The sequence below is a fragment of the Microtus oregoni genome, unplaced genomic scaffold (genome assembly GCF_018167655.1).
Source record: "Microtus oregoni isolate MIOR12 unplaced genomic scaffold, Mior012 000023F_ref0000262, whole genome shotgun sequence".
Taxonomy (NCBI): Eukaryota; Metazoa; Chordata; class Mammalia; order Rodentia; family Cricetidae; genus Microtus; species Microtus oregoni.
The window spans coordinates 5,267,629-5,288,335 of NW_024543082.1; the positions used below are offsets into that span (position 1 = coordinate 5,267,629).

Below are 20,707 nucleotides of genomic sequence, written 5' to 3' on the forward strand. Positions count from 1 at the left end.
TCAGATAAAATACCTCTCACAGATCTAGAAATTTCTTTCTCTGAGGTTTCCGCCTCTTTGGTACTGTACTCAAAGAATTCTTTTTGTTGACCTCTTTTTCTTTTAAGATAAAAATTTTTCATTTTTATTTCTCTCTGTATGTGTATGCATACATACATCAGTCAGAGAACAATTTGCAGGAGTTATCTTCTTTCACTGTGTGGGTTCCAGGGATTAAACTCAGGCTGTCAAGTATGGCAGTAAGTTCCCCTACCTGCTGAGCCATCTCACTAGCCTAAGAACCAAAGCAAGACCAGAACCCACCAGTACAACCACAAATTCCGTAGCTCACATCTGGTGTCAAAGGCCTCAGATACCTTCCAGCCTTGCTGCCTGTAAGATCATCTCTCTTGGGTTGTCTCAATTCCCTGTGTGCAGCTCTTCTTGGCAGGTTATAGCTATCCTGTTGTTCTGAGATGGTCTTATGGAATCCATGTAGGCTAGGAGCCAATGAGGCAGAGCACAATCTTGAACTCCTACTCCCTCCCCAACCCCCCTACAGTGGTTGGGATTACAGGCCAACCACTGATTTAGGTGGTCCTGGGGATCAAACCCAGGAGTCTTACATGATAGATGGGTACCCTACCAACTGAGCTACATTACCAACACTGAATTCATAACTGAGTCTTCAACTTAAGAAAAGGATGCCTTCTCCATCTTTGTACTGCTACATGGAGTAAGATGAAGCCATTACAAGGACCACTGATGTGCTCAGTTGTTCAATGTCTGAGATCCATGCTTGATATGGAATGCCCTTCTGTATGCTGGGAAAATGTTTTATTACCATTGGTTAATAAAGAAGCTGATTTGGCTAGTAGCCAGGCAGAATAAAGCCAGGCGGAAAATCCAAGCAAAGATACAGGGAAAAAGGAGGAGGAGTCAGTCAGGGAGTGGCCAGAGCTGCTAGGGAGCAAGATGTGAGGCAAGAAGCGACGAGCCTCATGGTAAAATAAAGACTAATAGAAATGGGTTTACTTAAGTGGTAAGAGATAGTTAATAATAAGCCTGAGCAGCCTGGCGATGGTGGCGCACGCCTTTAATCCCAGCACTCGGGAGGCAGAGGCAGGTGGATCTCTGTGAGTTCGAGACCAGCCTGGTCTACAGAGCTAGTTCCAGGACAGGCTCCAAAGCCACTGAGAAACCCTGTCTCGAAAAACCAAAATAATAATAATAATAAGCCTGAGCTAACAGGCCAAATAGTTTGTAATTAATATTAAGCCTTAGAGCGGTTATTGAAGAACTAATAGGCGGGAGAAAAACGTCCAGTTACATATATTTTCTATACTTTTTTGGTGTTTTGTTTTACTGAAAACCCAGTTCCTGATTTTTCTATCAGGCTTTATTAGTTTCTTTTCTGCTACTTTGATAAAATACCATGACAGAGGGAACTTACAGAAAAAAGGACTGGTTTAGTTCCAGAGAGTTTGAGGACAAAGTGGCAGGAACAGCATGGAAGCTGGCAGCAGGAGCCGGAAGCTGAGAGATCACATCTCTAACAATAAGCATGAAGCAGAAAGCAGACTGGAAGTGGGACAAAGCCTTAGACTCTCAAAGCTCGTCCCTAGTGATGTACTTCCTCTACGAAGGCTTTCCATAACCTCTCCTAACAGCACCACAACCAAGAGACCAAGTGTTCAAAAATACCTGGACCTGTGGGGAGCACTCCCGATTCAAGCCTCCACATTTTACTCCCTGGCACTCAGTCTCATGGTGACATCATAATGCTAAACACATTAGTCCAACTTCGAAAGTGTCCATAGTCTTTCATAGTTTTAACACTTTTTTAAAAGTCTCTTCCAGGTAATCTCTTAATTGTAACCCCCTGCAAAAATCAAAATGCGTATCACAATCTTCCAATATTTAACAGCACAGAATATAGGTCACTAGACCAAAAGGGAGGATTGAGGGCACAGTCAGGGAATACTAGGCCAAAGCAAAACCAGAACCCACCAGGGCAAACACAAGTTCTGTAGCTCACATCTGGTGTCAAAGGGCTCAGATACCTTCCCGCTTTCTGCCTGCAAGATTCATCTCTCTTGGGTTGTCTCAATTCCCTGTGTGCAGCTCTTCTTGGTAGATGTCCCATGGCTCTGGCACCTGACATCTTGGGGTTTCCACTGAAACCAAGACTTGGTCTTCACAGTTTCACTCAGTGGCCTCTCGGGGCCTTCTCGCAGAGACAGAGCCCACCTTGCCATATGCCCTCGACAGCTCTCTTAAGGCCTCAGAGAAATAATCCACAATCTCTTCATTCTTACATCCTTCATGCCTCTAAAACCATCACCGTGTGAACTGGATGACGCTGTCAAGTTGTACTGTCAGCATGGAATGGACCCTCAGCCCCTGGAATCCCATTAGCTGCAGTTTTTATTTGCAGTTCTTTCTAGAAAGAGAACATTCTTGAGGCCTTTTCCTTTGACAAGGTGGAAGCTTAGCTGGGCAGGGTCTTGACCTGGGAGCACCCTTCTCTTGGTCCAGTGCAGAGCAGGCCTCTCCCCAACACATTAATTTCCTCAACAATTCCAGTCTCTCTTCCAGCATGAGCCTTGGCTGTAATATTATGGTTACTAGTGTTTCTTTTCTCCTGACTGTACATTTTGTATTTCTTTTTTCCCCTACTTGCTCTTTTTCACTGTAGACCTGCCTAAGGCCTATCATAACAACCACACCGCAGATTCAACATTGTAATCTTGAAATTTCCTCCACCAAATAAATTAGTCCACTATGTGTTAATTTAGTCTCAACTAAGTTCTTAGGACACGGACAGAAGACAGCTAGATTCTTTGTCAAATCTTCACAGACATGGACTCTTGCCTAAATGCTTTGTCAAATCTTCACAGACATGGACTCTTGCCTAATTGCTTTGTCAAAAAGTCCTTGCTTTTCTCAGGAACCTCTTGAGCTGGGCCTCTGTAGCCTGCCCATTTCAACCACTGTGCTGGCTAGTTTTTTGTCAGGAGGAGGCAACCTCAACTGAGACAATGCCTTCATAAGATCTAGCTGCAGGCAAGCCTGTAGGGCATTTCTTTCTTTCTTTCCTTCCTTTCTTTCTTTCTTTCTTTCTTCTTTATGTCTTTCACATCACACCTCCTGATCCCACTCATCTCCCACCCCACCCCAAAATAAAATAAAATAAAAGAGAAAAAGAGGGGAGAAAAGAAAAAAAAAGAAGGGAAAAATCTCATTTTTATATGCAATCTCTATTTTTATATGCAAGTGTTTATCTAAAGGAATCATTGGTCTGGTTCGAGGCCCCTGGTCTCTGTAGCACCATTGATTTTGGACCCTCACTGGGACTCTTCTTGAACATTCTATTGCTGCCCTGTGTCATGGAGATCCTGCAGTCCTGGATCTAGAGTGCTATGCCTATGTCATGGGACCCTCAAACAAGATCACCACAAAGCCAGTATCTGATACAAACACACTGATGTGGGATTCCCCTTTGTATGCTGTGAATATGTTTTATTACCATTGGTTAATAAAGAAGCTACTTCAGCCTACGGCAGGACAGAATAGAACCAGGTGGGGGAAAACCAAACAAAGATATAGGGAAAGAGTAGGCCAAGTCAAGGAGACTCATATAACCACCAAAGGATAAGCCGTTGCCAGAACCTTTCTGGTAAGCCAAAGCCTTGTGGCAATAAACAGATTAATAAAAATGGGTTAACATAGGATGTAAGAGTTAGTTAATAAGAAGTAGTTTCTGTGTGATTATTCAGGTCTGGCGGCTGGGAAATGATCAAGCAGTCTCTGTTTACAACACATTGAGGCTTATTCAAGCTAGTTTGGACCATAATCTAACATACAGATACAGCAGGTGGGAAAAAAACAGCCCCAAGCTCTCAGGGTAAGAGGTTTTTAAAGGGAAAAATTGCAAGCAGGGTGGTACAAGCCTTGGCACTTCAGGATTGGGTAAAAGTATACGACTTTTGCATTCGGTGGTTGGGGTATAGGGGAATTTCAAAACAGTGACTCCCAGCAGACAGGAATTTTAAAACAGTGGTTAATCAGATGCCTACAAGGATGTTTGAAGCAAGCAGATACTGTTTGGATGGACACCCTGGTGGGTCACTCTGACCAGGGCTGGCAGTTTCTTGGGAATGTTTATGACTTTGTTGGGCTGCATTTACCCCCCTAGTCAGGTCCTGTCTAAAATGGAGTTCTTTCTCAAAATGGAGCTTGTTCTGCTCCTTCAACAGGACACCCATCCCTGCTCCAGTAGATCATAGATGGGGTGTTGGAGAGGGACAACACATTGTTCTGGTGAAAGTTTCACCCCAGCCCGTGGCATCCATATTCCCAAAGAGTCTGGAATGTTCTGGTGGAAGTTCCACCCCAAGCCCCCTCCCCCATCTCTCTTCAAACCCTGCCACATCTTAGAAAGCCCACCAAATGACAACCCCTCCTAGAGATGTTCAACACCACACTCCCACAGGGCATTTAAACTGCCCCCCTCTGGAAAACAAATGGTTTCCTAGTCTCTCTTATCCATTTCCCCCCTTCTTTCTCTGTCTCTGTCTCTGTCTCTCTCTCTTTGTGTGTGTGTGTGTGTGTGTGTGTGTGTGTGTGTAAAATTATCTGGTAGCATTTTAACCATTAAACCTGGGCTTTTTCTAATCCAGTTTGATTTAGTCTGATTTGGATTGCTGCATTGGCAGAGAGGCTTATTGAGGAGCAGAAACTTTGTACACATAACCCTGGTTCTGAAACTGGGTAGTTGCAGGGTTGGTCAGTGTTGCAAGGGAGGAGGCCACTTGTTGGTTCCCGATGCTCGGCAGCTCAGACCCGAAATTAACTGCATAGAAACTGTATTATTTAAATCACTGCTTGGGCCATTAGCTCTAGCTTCTTATTGGCTAACTCTTACATATTAATTTAACCCACTTTTATTAATCTGTGTGTGGCCACATGGCTGTGGCTTACCTGCTAAAGTTCTGGCATCTGTCTCCAGTGGAGCTACAAGCATCTCTCTGACTCTGCCTCCTTTCTCCCAGCATTCAGTTTAGTTTCCCCCACCTATCTAAGGACCTATGCCCTGCTAGAGGTCCAAAGCAGTCCTTTATTAACCGATGGTATTCACAGTATACAGAGGGGAATCCCACACCAGGTCAGCCAGCCACAGCTCCCCTGTCTTCACCAGGGTGTGCTCTCCAACAATGCCCTGGCTCGTTAACCCCCTGCAGTGATAAACAAGGGGCGGGGCTAGTTCTCTGGCTCTCACAACCTCTAATCAGGTTTCCCTGTACCTATACTTTCAGGGCCAGTTCTATTGTGTTGCCCAGGTGAGTGAGGTGGAGGGGCCACTCTCCCTAGTGCTGCAGCTGATGGAGGGCAGGAACAGCTCTCCCACTCTAATGACCTCAGGGCCAGCTCTCCCACCTGCTTCAGGCATTGATGAGAAGGACACCTCTGCTCTGTGGTGGTGGTGGTGCTGAGACAAAGGTGAACCTACTCAAGAGAGGTCAGAGAGTTTGAGCTTTATTTTTGCTTTTTCAAAGCTGTTGACAATAGGCGTGGCTACAAAACAAGATATCCTGACTTAGGGTGTGGTTACCTGGTGTTTTGGACGGTAAGAGAACCCATAGAAGTGGATCTGTTCCACCCTGACCAAAGGTATTCAAGCATGATCCGGTGCTCCTTCTTTTAAAATTGGTTTGACATAGGGAGTGGCTGCCTACAGGATACTTGGTTTAGGGTGTGCTTACTACACATTCCTGCCCAAACATCAAATACTTTACTCAGGAAATAATAGTTTGATATCTTAAGTACTGAAGCAAGTAACTTTTCTGGTTATACTTTGTGTCATGTTAAAGCAGTCTTTTACCTTCTCCCCCCCCCCCCTTTTGTATTGGGGTATAAAAGTGTGTGAAAAATGCGGGCAAATTCAGCATCGCCATTTACTGAGTGCCCCCCCCCCCAGTACTATCCTGTCTCTGTATTTCTTTCCTATCTCTCTTTCTCCTACCTAACGTTTCTAAATCCTCAAGCACCTACCCTGCAACACAGGAACCCATTGTGGCAGAAGTCATCCCAAAAGGGTGGCTCATGACAGATGTGGTGCTTAAAACACCGTCTGTGTCATCACAAGACAGATGAGTCGTGGGGCAGCTCTCCCATGCTTACAATATGGGGGCTGGGCTCACCCACACCTCTGTCTACAGGATCAGCTCTACTATGCTGTCCAGGTGAGGTGCAGGGCCTGCCTGCTCTCCCAAGTGTTGCTGTTGGTGGGGGCATAGGAGCAGTTCTCCCATCTGACAAAGGCATTGTTGGGGGGGCATCTCATCTCTCTGTCACCGTAGGGCATCTTTTACATTAGTGATTAATGTAAGGGGGACCAGCCCATTGTGGATGGGACCACTTCTGGGCTGGTCATCTTGGGTTCTATTAGAAAGCAAGTTGAGCAAGCCATGATTAGCAAGCAGCACTCCTCCATGACCTCTGCATCAGCTCCTGCCTCCAGGTTCCTGCCCTGCTTGAGTTCCTGCCTTGGCTTCCAAAAGCCAAATAAGCCTTTTCCTTCCCAAGGTGCTTTGATCATGGTCTTTCATCTTAGCAATAGAAACTCTAACTAAGACAACCATCTACTCTCTTGGTTATATTCTGTCTTTATTTCTACAAAATTACATACATGACATAATCTGAATTACAAGTACCAGGCTTTCCAATCATGACCTCTCTTTCCCACACATTCCCACTAACATCTGTGACAAGAAAATTTTCTTTTGTTTTGTTTTTCAAGGCACAGTTTCTCTGTGTAACAGCTCTGGCTGTCCCGGAACTCATTTTGTAGACCAATCTGTCAAAAATATTTATCTTATAAAAAGCAATTGGTAGATCTACTACTTTTTCTTGGTTCAGTTTTTCTCTTTTTGCTTTTTTCTTGACTTATATTCCACAGTCCCTTTTTGTTTCTTTGTTTTTGTTTTTCGAGACAGAGTTTCTCTGTGTAACAGCACTGGTGGTCCTAAAACTAACTTTGCAGCCCAGTCTGACCTTGAATTCAGATATCTGCCTGCCTCTGAATCCCAAGTGTTGGGATCAAAGGCTGTGTACCACCACCGCCCAGCCCATGGTTCCTTTTTTTATCACTCTAAACATAACCCTTCATTCTTGGCATAAACTTTTTTTTGTTCCTATTCACCTAGCAAAACACCCTATGTACACACATAAGCACATGTGTGTACACATACCTTCTGCTCTTGCTTCAGCATGTCCAACAGGGCGAAGGAAAACAAACAACTACTCTGACTCATCTCACTTCAGATTAATAACCAATCATTTAAAGTGGAGCTTCATGTTGAAACAATCCATCAACTTCCAATCAATGTGTTCTGCGGTTCCTTAGAAAGTGTTTCCTAAGTGTGATGACTGGAGTAAAAATGACCCCAGAGGTCAATAGGGAGTGGCATGAGCAGGAGGTATGGTCTTGTTAAAGTAGGTGTGGCCTTGCTGGAGGATTATATTACAAGGGGTGGTCTTTGAGGTCTCAGAAGCTCAAACCTAACAGCTCACTGTCTTCTTTCCTCCTGCCTGCCAATCCAGATGTAGAAGTCTCAGCTCCTTCACCAGCACCATGTCTGCCTCTGCCTGCATGCCACCATGCTTCCCATGATGATAATGAACTAAACCTCTGAAACTGCAAGCCAGCCCCAGTTAAAAATTTTCCTTGATAAGTGCCATGGCCATGGTGTCTCTTCACATCAATAGAAATCCTAACTAAGACAATAAGCTATTATCTCTCCAGTAACTGTTCCATTATCCTCATTGATCAGGTGATAATTTTCTTTCTGATTTTCTGCTACATAAGAACAAATAATCGCCACGAGCTACCACCACCTATTCCCTGCATCTACTTGATATATACATCCTTACTATTACTACCAGTAAAGATTAGTAGCCAGTGCTCCTAAGGCCAACTAGTCTACCTGTGTTGTGAAGAATACATCCCGTCGTGTTTATATGACAGCATAGTTACATCAATTTCCATCCAGCATCTACTTCCCCCTTCCTCATGTACCCATAACACCACGGTATTGCTGAAATATGCTGTAAATTCTTTACTTAACAAAACAAATTCTTAGTGCTACATTCCCTCTGGCTGATGTTCAAAATCTCTTTTGCTCTTTATATTATGACTTCTTGAAAGACATGTCCCACACTCACTGTCTCCAATTCTTCCTTCCCATTTTATTCCTACCTCACCCTACTACTCCAATGAGGCCATTCTTTCAAATGACACAGAAGGTCTTCATGTTGATAAATCCAAGGTTCTATTCTGTCCTCACTTGTGGGTTCATTCTTCTTCCCTTAACCTTATAATGATGAAATATCTCAGGTTCAATCCAACTGAACTTCAATCCCCACCTTTATCCACAGGTATCTAACCTAACTCCAAGACTTTAAATTCCATTACAATTAACAGTTCCTACATGTATCATGAAGGCTCTTCACTGAACTCTATTTATATATTCAACTGATAGTGAAATCTATCTTCACAAATATCTAACGGGCATTTCTAATCCCCAGTCTTCATGCCATTTACCTTAAACTACTCCTTTCATAATCTCTCTCTCTCTCTGTCTCTTGTCTCTCTCTCTGTCTCTCTCTGTCTCTCTCTGTCTCTCTCTCTCTCTCTCTCTCTCTCTGTCTCTCTCTGTCTCTCTCTCTCTGTGTATGTGTGTGTGTGTGTAAAAGTCTCACTATAAGAGCCCTGGATGACCTGGAATTCACTGTGTAGATCAGGCTAGCCCCAAACTCACAGAAATCAGCCTGCCTCAGCCTGCCAAGTGTAGGGAATAAAGGTGTGGGCCACTCACTACTCCTCGCCTCTCTTCCATAATCATGAATATCCCAGTAGATCAGAATTCTATTCTCCTTGTTACTAGAATGTTAAGAAATGCATTAGCTTTCTCTTTTCCTTCCCATCAAGAATACTGGTGAGTCTACTTTCAACATACATGCCCAGTCTAATCTCTTCTCAAATCCTCCACTGCTACCACCATTGGTAGCATTGAAGCCAGCATTGGCTCGGGCTCCCACCTGACCTTTCCTACTAGCCTAAGAGGTCTTCCTGCTTCTGCGTCATCTTTAATCTTCTGTTCAAAGCCTCGTGGCCAAGTTCACACCTAAGAGCCAATGTCTTTCCAGTGGCTGAGGAGGCCCAGCCTGGGCCAGACTCTTACTCTCTGATCTCATCTCTGCCTACAGTCTCCCTCCTGGGCTCCTCTAGCCCCAAAAGCTTTACAGCTCCTCCTGAGATGTGATAAGTCAGCATCTTTGCCATTTTCTGTCTTCGGACATCTTGTCCAGCACTGACAGGCCAGGCTTCTCTCGTCCTTCAGGCACCTCCACATGAGGCCAGCGCGACAGTTGACACAAACTAGAAGACCTTGGATGACACCATACTGCGCGTCCTTCCTCCTTTACTGCTTTTTTTTTTCTCCAAAGCTTTACCTCTTTACTTCTTGGTCCTCTCACTAGGTAAGACTCTGGGAGCCCCTAGTCCCAGCTCACTTAGCATATTGCTATTTCCACAATCACCCTTTTGGCTTGCTATCCAGGGTGCAGCAGCTTGGCACCCCTATTATCTCACTAACAATTCTGTTTTCTTGCTGGTGAGTGGAAAGGGGTGGAAAAGGTACAACGCTCGTTTCAGGAAGATAAGGGGGCTTCTGTGCCAAGCAGACAGAACTGCAAACCAGTGAGCAAGCCACTGAAAGGCAGAACTTGCTGTGTGTGGGTGCAGTTGGGACACCAACATTATGAAAGTATAGTAACTGCTCCTACTGAAAAAGAGAACTGGTGTAAAAGAGAGAATTTGGGGGGATGGTTATCTGTGTGTATAGTGTATGCTGGGGGTTCACACTCTAGGACTCACTCTCCAGACCAAGGGAGAGATCTTAAATTCATTTTTGTATTGCTCCCACCAATGGAAAATATCAAATTAAATTTATTATATACAGTTATTGGAACTCTGAAATAATCCCCAAAGCACCTTATTTTCTGAAGGGAATAGTAATTTCTAATGTGGACAGCCATGGATGACAGACATACTCATGGTATGTAGAGTAAAAACTAACATTCTGTAACACAAAAACAAGATTAACTGAACTCAGAGAATAACATTAAAATACTATTGGAAACAAAAAGTTTAAAGAAACTACAAAACAGTATTTTGTTTGGTTAAGCAAAAAATTATTACTTTGGACTGTCTGGACTGAGTTCCTACACTAAAAACCAACACACCAGACCAAAATAAAACAGAGTTGACATAGTTAAAACACCTTGACCAAAAACAACCTGGAGAGGAAAGGGTTTATTTCAGTTTATAACTCTCAAGTCAAATGCCATCACTCTGTCACTGAGGGAAGGGTGGGAACTCAATAGGACAGGAACTTGGAGAGAGAAACTGAAGCAGAGGCCATTGGAAGAATACTATTCTGGCTTGCTTCTCATGGCTTTCTTATAGCACTCAGGACCACTAGCTCAAGGCAGCACTGTCCACAGTGAACTGGGACCTCCCACATCAACCATCAAAGAAGAAAATGCATCACAGGGGCTGGAGAGATGGCTCAGCAGTTAAGAACATACATTGTTCTTGCAGAGGACCCAAGTTTGATTCCTAGCACCCACATCAGACAGCTCACAAGTACCTATAACTCCTCAGGTATGTGCGCGCGCACACATACACACACACACACACACACACACACACACGATAGATAGATAGATAGATAGATAGATAGATAGATAGATAGAATGTACTACAGGCTTGCGTGCAGACCAATCCTCTGGAGACATTTTCTCTGGAAGGATTCGCTTTCCAGATGACCCTGGGCTGTATTAAATTGGCATAAAAATTAGCCAGCCTAAAAGTCATTCATGCTAAAACTAAATTAAAACTTAAATAGGAAGTGGATAAATCCCCAAACAGAACAGTTTTTTTCTGAATAGGAGATTTCTAGGAAGTTAGTATCTTAAGGATTTCTCCTCTGCTTTAACATAAACGTGGCCCGAAGCAATCTGGTGTCAACAACCACATTTTCTCCCTTCTGTGTTCTTATTTGCACTCATGAAACCCAGTGGGTGTGCACATCCTACTGTGTAGAATGGAGGAGGTCTCACTCTGTGACCACAAGTCAAAAATTAGTGTTTTCTTTAGTTGTGTGTGCGTGTGTGTGGTATTGGTGTTTGCAGGTGCAGCGGCGGCAGACAATGAATTGGGTGCCTTCCTCTATCACTTTCCACTGTGTGTGTGTGTGTGTGTGTGTGCGTGTGTGTGTGTGTGTGTGGCATGTGCACACTGGTGTTTGCAGGTGCAGCGGCGGCAGACAATGCATTGGGTACCTTCCTCTACCACTTTCCACCTTATTGCTGAAGACAGTCTTTCACTGAATCTGAAGCTCGCTGGAGCTTGGAGACCTCCTGTCTTGGCGGCCATGCTCAGATTTTTACATGGGTACTTGGGGATTTGATCTTATGTCCACTTACATTCACAGCAAGTACTCCTACCCACTGAACCATCTCCTCAATTCCTTATTTGTTGCTTTCTGATGACTCTTAGCATGGCCAACTTTGAAAAGAATGACTAAAGAAATTCCAGACTGGAAGAAACTAAACTGAATCTTAATATGAAAAATGAAAAACAATAGTGAAAACATTGATGAATCCAAATAAAAGCTATAATTCAGCTTAAAGACAAATGGAAAGCTCCCAAACAAAGGCCAACCCATCTCAGTGAGTGTATTGTGGGAATCGTTCTGGAATAAGCACCCCAACACCAATGAGGATGGAAGAAAGATGTCACCAGTGGACAGAAGCCAAGCAGCTCCTGAAACCCAGATCCAGTTTGTATTCTCATTTTGTACTAAAACAAAACAAAACCAATCAACCAAACAACAACAACAACAAAAACAAAAACAAAGGTGGAGTGGGCAAGCAAGTTAGACTTTTGTTTGTTTGATTGCTTTTCAAAGCAAGGTTTCTCTGTATAGCTCTGGCTGTCTTGGAACTCACACTGTATAGACCAGGCTGGCCTTGAATTCAGAGATCCACCTGCCCCTGCTTCCCAAGTGATGGAATTAAAGGCACACCATCCAGCACTCGACAGATTATTAGGTAAGTGATCAGGAAGTCAGCAGGTTGTTAAGGAACAACCCATTGTTTCAGCTACTTCTCTAGGTCATTCTGTCGCACAAAGCAAGTGAAGTCCTGTTGGGCAAATAGACAATATCATCAGTGCTTTAAGTAAGTCACTGAATAAATCAGTAATTAATAATTGGTCATTTCTACCTTATTCTACTTCAAGTGCTTTTTGGAATTCTCTGCCCACATGCCTGCTCTTCCTAGAAGTCCTAAGCCAGTTAAGTCCCTTCCGCCCCACCATGACACACCTCTTATTGCTTGCAGATTCTTCCCCTCCCAGTGACATCGTAGCTCCTCCTTTTAGAACTACACACATTCAGTCTCCCACCCGTTGACTTGATCTTCACATAGTCTTTATTCTGTCTCAGTGGCTTTGGAGCTTCATCCTAAATTTCATGATTTTTACACCCATTATCATTCTTGTCACACGATTCTTAGTCATTCCAGTTTGCCAAATGATCTTCTTAAAAAAAAAAAAAAACAAAACCTCAATGCACAGGACTAAATGCTAGTGTGGAACACATCAAAGTACTTTTCCTTTGGACTCTTCTGTGCTTCAACCTGCCCCCCCCCCCGCCTTTGAGCAGCTGTAACACATATTGATCATGAACATATTCAGGCATCGATTTTGCTGTCTCCTCCGTGTGGACTCCCGTGAGGGAGTCATCAGAATGGGAGCAAGCACAGTGGGATGTTGTTCTTCCACTGACAACAGTTTGAGTGCTCTGTCGCACCAGACAAGCACAGCCCCACACCAAACTATGCTCCACTTTTACTTTGCCCAGAACGTTTGTGTCCACTCAGATTCCTCTGTTAAAACCCCACTCCCAATAATGTGATTGGACCAAGCGGTGGGGCTTTGAGGACCTAACAGGTTGTGAGGGCAGGGTCTGTACAAATAGGATTAATTCCCTTATCAATGAGACCCCAGAGAGACCCCCAGCCATTTCCCCTGAGAGATTAGAAAGAAAAGAGCATTGTATGGATGATCCTCACCAGACAAGCAATCTGCCTAGCTCTTAGTCTTGGACTTCCCAGTTTCCATAAGGTTATAAATAGGTTTTTGTTGTTGTTGTTTTCTAAGTTTATGGCCATTTGTTAACAGAACTGTATGTTAAGACAATGGTATTTGAAAACTAACCCAAGAACTTATTGCATCAAAATTCATAGAAGGTTGAACAGAAATCTACAAAAAGCAGTTTCTGACCATTATCCGACTACATACCTAAGAAGTCTCAATCTTGCACAACAGCCTCCAGGGGGTTTACTTATACTCAGGAGGGATAATTCAACATCTTGAATCTTCCCTCACTGCCCTTCTCCCCACCTCACAGAATCACACTACGGGCAAAGTGAGGCGCCTGGAGTCCCGAACTGAAAGGGAGCCTTCCTGCATCTGCGATCTTTATCTGAGAGTAATAAATTGCAACCGAACAGTCACCTGGACGAACGCGCTCATTTTAACCTGGGGAGCTACCTTCCAGAAATCCAAGCGTCAGACCTGAGTTTCCCAACAATGCTTCCGGAGCTGGAGTCACCACGCCAGCTCACTGCTTCCTTACACCTGGGCATCACCAGTCTCTTTTCTGATCGGTCACTCTCAGCACCCCGAACCCCTTTGAAATCAAAGCATGAGTCACTTCTGTCAGGTGTCAAAAATATTCACAGCAAGTGCACTGAGTCGCTCTGAGGGCCACATTATGCAAAGACTTCAACATCTGGTGATTGTCTAAATCTCTAGTGTTGTATAAAGGGCGTAACAAAACCCATTAATACTTGGAAAGCATCCTCCTTATTTGTCGCTTTGGGGACAGAGGGTTCCAGAGTTACGGATGCGATGCCAGCGACACTGGGTCACCTCACACAACCCCTAAACCAAGTCGGGAGGCACAGGCAGGCCGGGATCTTGGCAGGCGACGGTTCCCGGAGAGGGGACACGCCCGCAGGCGTCCCGGACCCCTTACCTCTCTTGTCCATCAGCCACATGAAAGCGAAGCAGGGCAGGAAGCCAATGGGCCCCCACAGTACCAGCAGCGCGATGTCCCAGCTGGAGAAGCCATAGGCCTGGCGCGCCGAGTTCTGGATGGGGCCCCAGGTGTTCCAGACCAGGCCCTGTGCGAACGCCATCAGCGAGAAGAGCAGCAGCACCAGCCAGCGGCGCCCGTACACTCGCCCGGGGCCCGGGCCAGCCGCTGGCAGGACCGTCGCCGCCTCCCGGCCCCTGCGCGCAGCCCCCGGAGCAGGCCCGAGCCCCGGCCCCAGCAGCGGCTGCCTCTCCTCCTCCTCGCTGCTCCAGCCCGAGCCCATGGCGACACCGCCCGCCGACCCTGCCCGACGCGTCCCGGTGGCCGCAGACTAGCCAGCCGGGCGCTGACTGCGCGGGTGGAGCCGGAGCCGGAGACTCTCTGGTCCTCGGCCTCCCGGCCGCGTCTGCTGCGCCTGCGCCGCCCGAGCCCGAGGGGAGGAGGCGAGGCAGGGTCCACCCTGCTCGCTGGGAGCGCTGGAACGACCTGGGGGAGAAGAGGGGATCGCCTGATGCGACCCTAAGAAAGGAAAGAGTGGAGGGGAGCGGCCGACAGGGAGGCTGGAGCAGGAAAGGCTGAGCCAGTCACTGGCGGGTTGCGGGAGGAAGTGCCCAAGTTTACATCACGTGCCCAATAAACAACTCGCTGACCTCGGGTCACTTATCCCAATGTTTGCTTCTATATTAGGCTTAATTTTGTTTTTATTGGGGTTCTTTCTGCAGAAATGATAGAGGGCAGGCTATTGAGGTATAGGAAGGTCTTGGTATTGTGTCATGCAGACCTTTGGATTTTGTCTCGTGTGTCTTTTAAGTATCCAATGAGATTATAAACTAGCCAATTTTCATTCTTACCTGAGTCTTTCTACCCATTTTGTTTGTCACGCAAAAGGGTAAACAATACGGATTATGTTAAGGTTGGGAGACAGTGATATAGATCTACCTCGCGTTATGGTATTAACCAGACTAAATAAACAGCAGAAGATGGAGGGAGGGGTGTTTGTGCATCCTTTGATCAAATACACATTTGTTGGTTCTGCTACACAAATCCACAACACTGACAGCCGTCCGTGTCCTTGAAAACTACAGCCAAATGAATTGCAAATCTGGTTCGGGAAATGAGTCACAGGGAACGCCTTCAAGAGACACAGCCTGAGGTTCATCTTTCCAGGCAGTCACGAAAACCAGCTGGGGTGGCCAACGGAGAGGAGCAGGCAAACCTGCTCCGTGTACCCCTCAATTGTGAGTCCCAGTGAGTGAAGGAAAACCAGGGCGGAAAAGTAGGATCCGCCTAGAGAGAGAGAGGATCGAAGCAGAAACAAAACCAAGGGCTGGAGAAGGAGGCACCACGGCCCAGGCCACGTGCTCCGCAGCTTTCAGTCTCCTCAGAGCAAAACAAACGGGCGTGGACACGCCCAGTGTGGTCACGTGACCCCTGGAGTGCCGGTTCCGGCGGAGGCGGAGAATCCTTCCTGTGTGGAGCAGATCCCGGCAGCAGGCACATCTGACCCGGTGCTAGCTCCATCCTTGGCGCGGTATCCATGGCAACAGACTGCGAGGGGCGCGCACCTGGTACCCAGGCCGCTATAACTGTGGCGGAGGAAGGTAGGTGCGGGTCAGGGACTCCCGAATGCCTTGGCGACAAGTCTATCCCAAGTCTCCCCCGCCGTGCGTTAGGCCGAGAAGAAAGAGTAAGAAGTTGATCTGAGTACTCCAGGCTAGGTCGGCCTTTGGGGGCGCTTTGAGGTGATTCTCCTGTCTCTGTCTCTCCTCATCTCCAGGATAAAATGTTGGGATTACAGATGTGTGTGCAACCATAACTTCTTATGTAGGGTTCTGTGGAGTTCGCCGGACTTGTGCACCGGTGTTGTTACTTGCCAATCCATTTCTCCAGCCCCAAATCAGTCTTTAGTTTGTTTACCTTAACCACTAGTTTATCTTCCTCATATGTGTCCTGTATTTTATGTTTCTCCTAGAATTCTGGACACCATCAGCAAAAGTGACACTTCCTTATTGAAAATTCTTTGTTGTTCTTGGAACCTAGAATAAAATCTAAGCTCCAAACCATGCCTACAAAAAATAATAAAATAAAATCTTTGGTTTGCGGTCTGTTGATGTCTCTAAGCATTATCTCTTCTGTTTATTCATTCTTTAATTAAACTAAAATTTTTAATTAGCCATAAAATGTAATGGGCTTTCTTATGGCATTTTTGTACATACTTGACTTTAGTTGATTCTCCCGTTCATCATACTTATTTCACCCATCTCCCAGCTTCTTCTCCATCGTAGTTTGCAGCCATGCATCCCTGTATCCCCCTGTCTTCTCACATCGTACCTGTTCTACTGGCCTCCACACTTCTCTCCCCGGATGCCCTCCCTTGTGTACCCCTTCTAGTTCTCTGGCTTCTGTTCACACTCCTCTTATTATTAGAAGTTAAGATCTGTATCTAATACCAAGTTTCATCCATTTTCATAATTGTTTTTCTTTGTGTCTGAATAGAATCATACACACACACACACACACACACACACACACACAGAGACACACACAGAGACACAAAGAGTCATCAGTTCATGGGCATCTAGCCTGATTCCAATTATTTGCTGTTGTGAACAGAACAGCATTGAACCTAGATGTGCAACCCAACCCTGTAGTAGGATAGAGTTCTTTGTGTCCAGGAGTGGTCCAGAAGGATCATCAGTAATTCTGTGTTGGAATTTTGAGAAGCCTCCACGTAGGTTTTCTTTCTTTCTTTCTTTCTTTCTTTTTGTTTGTTTTTCGAGACAGGGTTTCTCTGTGGCTTTGGAACCTGTCCTGGAACTAGCTCTGTAGACCAGGCTGGTCTCGAACTCACAGAGATCCGCCTGCCTCTGCCTCCCGAGTGCTGGGATTAAAGGCATGCGCCCCTATCGCCCGGCTTCTCCACGTAGATTTTCAAATGGCTGCCCCAGTGGACACCCTTACCAGCAGTGAATGAGGTTCCTCTTCCCCACAGTCTCAGCAATGTTTGTTGTCCTTGGTTTTCTTGATACTAGCCATTCTGACTGGGGAGAGATGGAATCTCAGAATGATTATAATTTCCATTCCTCTGATGGCTAAGGTTATTGAATACTTTATACAATATTAATGGGCCATTTTTGTTTATTTTGAGAATTGTCTGTTCTTCAATTCATTGGCCAATTTTTGTGATGATGATGTTGTTGGTGGTGGTGGTAGGGTGTGTGTGTGTGTGTGTGTGTATACTTTTGTAGGTCATATCTATTTTAGATATTAACCTCTGAACTAAAGTATAGCCAGAAAATATTTTCACCCTTTCTGTAGGTTGCCTGTTCACTATGCTGTAGCAGACTTTCTCATTGGAACTGCCAGCCCACAAATAATGACACAGAGACATATCAATTATGACATTTGACCGTTGACTTAGGCTTGTCCCACTAGCTCTTATAATGTAACTGGCTTTTATTACTCTACTTTTCCCCACGTGGCTTGGTTATCTCTACTCTGTACCATATGTCTGACCTCTTCAGTGTTTACCTAGCATCTCGTTGGAGTAATCCTTGTGCCTAGATTCCTCCTCCTCTTTCTCTCATTCCTGGAAATTCTAGCTATTGGCAATTCAACTCTTTATTACATCAAATATAGCAATACATCTTCACACGGTGTAAAAATATACCACAACATTCCTCCCTTTTTGTCTAAGTAAAAAGGAAAGGTTTTAATTCTGACATAGTAAAACTATATACAATCAACATATATCTATAGTATATTCTAACAAAATTAATCTCAAATTTGTATCAAAATTTGTATACAATATATAAATGTCTAATCCAATGAAAAACATTTAGAACTAGTAGTTGCTTTTTAAAAGTAGATTCAATAATCTAACTTTTTATCTTATATCTTTATCCTCCCCTTTTTCTTTTCAGAGTAGATTCAGTAATCGACCCTTTTAATCCTTATCCATGTCCAAACCTCATTCTTCAGCTTTTCCATCATCTTTATGAACTAGTCAATGTCCTTTCGATAAAGTCTTTCTCTCTAACTAGCCAGAGTTAGGCTCCATTGTTCAGAAACCTGGTAATCTAACTGGCACATTACAACTTCCACTTGCCCTTGGACGGGGAGGGGGGAAGGAAAAACATGAGGCCTAGGATATCCAACAGACTTTTTGTGAAGCAGGATATTCCGAAGGGCTTTCCCTCCTTGTCTTGACAGTGTTTGGCAGTCACTTTCTTTTGTGTCTGCAGTCAAGGCAAGAGCACTTTCTTGCCTAGTGCCTTACTTTTGCCACATAGAAGGTGAACTCTCTGTGGATACCCATTATCTTCTCTGAAATAGATTGGTGCTGCCATGAGCAGACATGTCTCATTGTCATAAAAAAAAAAGAGCCTATGTTATTAGAACATTCTAAAATCTCAATTAGCAACTTTGAAATTGTTCTGAGCATAGCAACCTTGAAATTGTTCTGATCAGTTTGTAGTCCAAAGACAATCTTTAGGTGGTGTTTTTCAGCTTAGTGGTATTACAGTACTGGAGGAATCTTTGTGGGACCTCATCCTCCTTTTAGAAACTTAAAAGGTCACTGTTAGGCATGTTTATGGTTCACTGCAGAAAACTGATAGAGACTCAAACCTGAAATCATGTACAGGAAGGTAGATGAAACCTTTTTCTAGAATTAGTTCTCTATATGACCATTAATATGACAAAAAGTTTAGAATATGTATTAAAATTTATAAAATTTATACACTAAGAAAAACAAAGAGACAATATAAGACCAAAAGATAATGAGATTAATAGCAATAAAATAGTCCTTAAATTTTTGTTTTTCTTCTGTCCCATATCAGGTGGCTCTTCTGACATGAGACAGAGATTTTGGATTTCACTTTAATAAACATGCTTGGGTTTAGAGAAGAAGAGAGCCACACTCTCAACTCCAAAGCCAACTTTAGTCTTTAACTAGACTGGGACTACAAAAAGACTATTTGCATTATATGTCTGTAGAGACCAGCAGAAACAAACATTTGGGAGGATTTATGAAATTTTATCCTGTTGGAAATATGATATACCAATAGGCCAATTTACTCTTGAGACATTTTTTTCTGGATGATTTCTTTTTCTTCAGATGTCTCTTTTGTCCAGTGGTCTTCAGATTCCTTATTTAATCTCCTGAAAAGACAGAAATAAAACCATTCCCCAACCCTAATTTTGAGGAGTTTCTCTTTTGGCAAGTTATATCCGATCAAATTAAAAGCATTTCGTAATTTTTTAAGATATAAATTTACTTGAATTTATTTCATGTGCATTGGTGTGAAGGTGTAAAATCCCCTGGACCTGTAGCTACAGACAGCTGTAAGCTGCCATTTGCGTGCTATGGATTGAACCCATGTCCTCTGGAAGAGCAACCAGTGCTCTTAACCACCAAGTCATCTCTCTAGCCCTATAAAGTATTTTATATTTGTTTTCTCTTCAGTTATTTATTTTTTTATCTATTTATTATCCAGACAAGGTTTCTCTGTGTAGCTTTCTAGCCTGTACTGGAACTCCCTCTGTGGACCAGAGATCTGTCTAACTGCCTCCCAAGTGCTGGAATTAAAAGTGTGTGCCACCACCTCCCAAGGCTACATTTGTTAGTTTTATAGGTTAGTTTAGATTAAACGACCATGCTGTTTGATGAGCTATCACTTTTTCTAATTAAGAGGTGTCTCTTGTTCAAATCGAATCTTTATCAATTTTGAGGGTATCCATAGCTTTTCTTCTCCTGTGGAAACAAAGCAAAACCCTTTTCCCAATGTAACACATTCCTGGTTTCCATTCTGAGGTCCGTACATCTTTAAAGTATATTGGCTGATTTAATTCTGTAGTTTTTTCTATTATCCAATGTCTCTCTGCTGTGTTCCTTTCTCATGAGCATTTAGAAAATGCAAAGTTAATAAAGCTTTATGCAATCTATTTCTATTCATCCCTTTCTGTTTATTTAACATAGCCTTTAGAGTTTGATTTGATTTTTTTATAACTGCCTTTCTTGTAGGGTTGTGTGGTATATCTATAATATGCTTTATATTATTATAAGCAAAAACCTTTCATTTTCTTAGCAACATATGCTAGAGCATTGTCTGTCTTTATTTGTACAGATATACCCATCATGACCATAACTTCTAGCAAATGTGTGACTATCAAATCAGCCTTTTCTGAACGCAAAGCAATTGCCCATTGAAAACCTGAATAGGTATCAATGATGTGGTGTACATATTTTAGTTTTCCAAGTCCTTCTAAGTGGAACACATCCATGTACCAGATTTCATTTCTTTGAGTGCCCTTTGGGTTACTTCCTGTAGGTAGTAATGTTCAGTTGTATAAAGAACAGGTAGGACATTTCCTTATAATTTCCTTGATTTGTTGCCACACTATGGAAAAGGCTTTTTTTTTTAAAGCTTTGCTATTGTCATGATGTTTTTTTTTTAATGAAATTCTGCAACCTTCAGCACGTTTTTGATCAATAA

General features: G+C 43.8%; 2 protein-coding genes across 3 annotated transcripts in view; one reads left to right on the forward strand and one right to left on the reverse strand.

The window, feature by feature from the left end:
• Slc49a4 (solute carrier family 49 member 4) overlaps positions 1-14,788 on the reverse strand; it is a 71,053-nt gene extending 56,265 nt beyond the window's left edge. Inside the window, exon 1 of the mRNA XM_041673191.1 lies at positions 14,151-14,788. Within this exon, the coding sequence (XP_041529125.1) occupies positions 14,151-14,493 (343 nt within the window). The 5' untranslated portion in view covers positions 14,494-14,788. The remainder of the gene's footprint in view (positions 1-14,150) is intronic.
• An 893-nt stretch (positions 14,789-15,681) lies between these two features.
• Hspbap1 (HSPB1 associated protein 1) overlaps positions 15,682-20,707 on the forward strand; it is a 51,201-nt gene continuing 46,175 nt past the window's right edge. For both annotated transcript variants that reach the window (XM_041673081.1, XM_041673082.1), the window contains exon 1: positions 15,682-15,811. In XM_041673081.1, the coding sequence (XP_041529015.1) occupies positions 15,748-15,811 (64 nt within the window). In that variant the 5' untranslated portion in view covers positions 15,682-15,747. The remainder of the gene's footprint in view (positions 15,812-20,707) is intronic.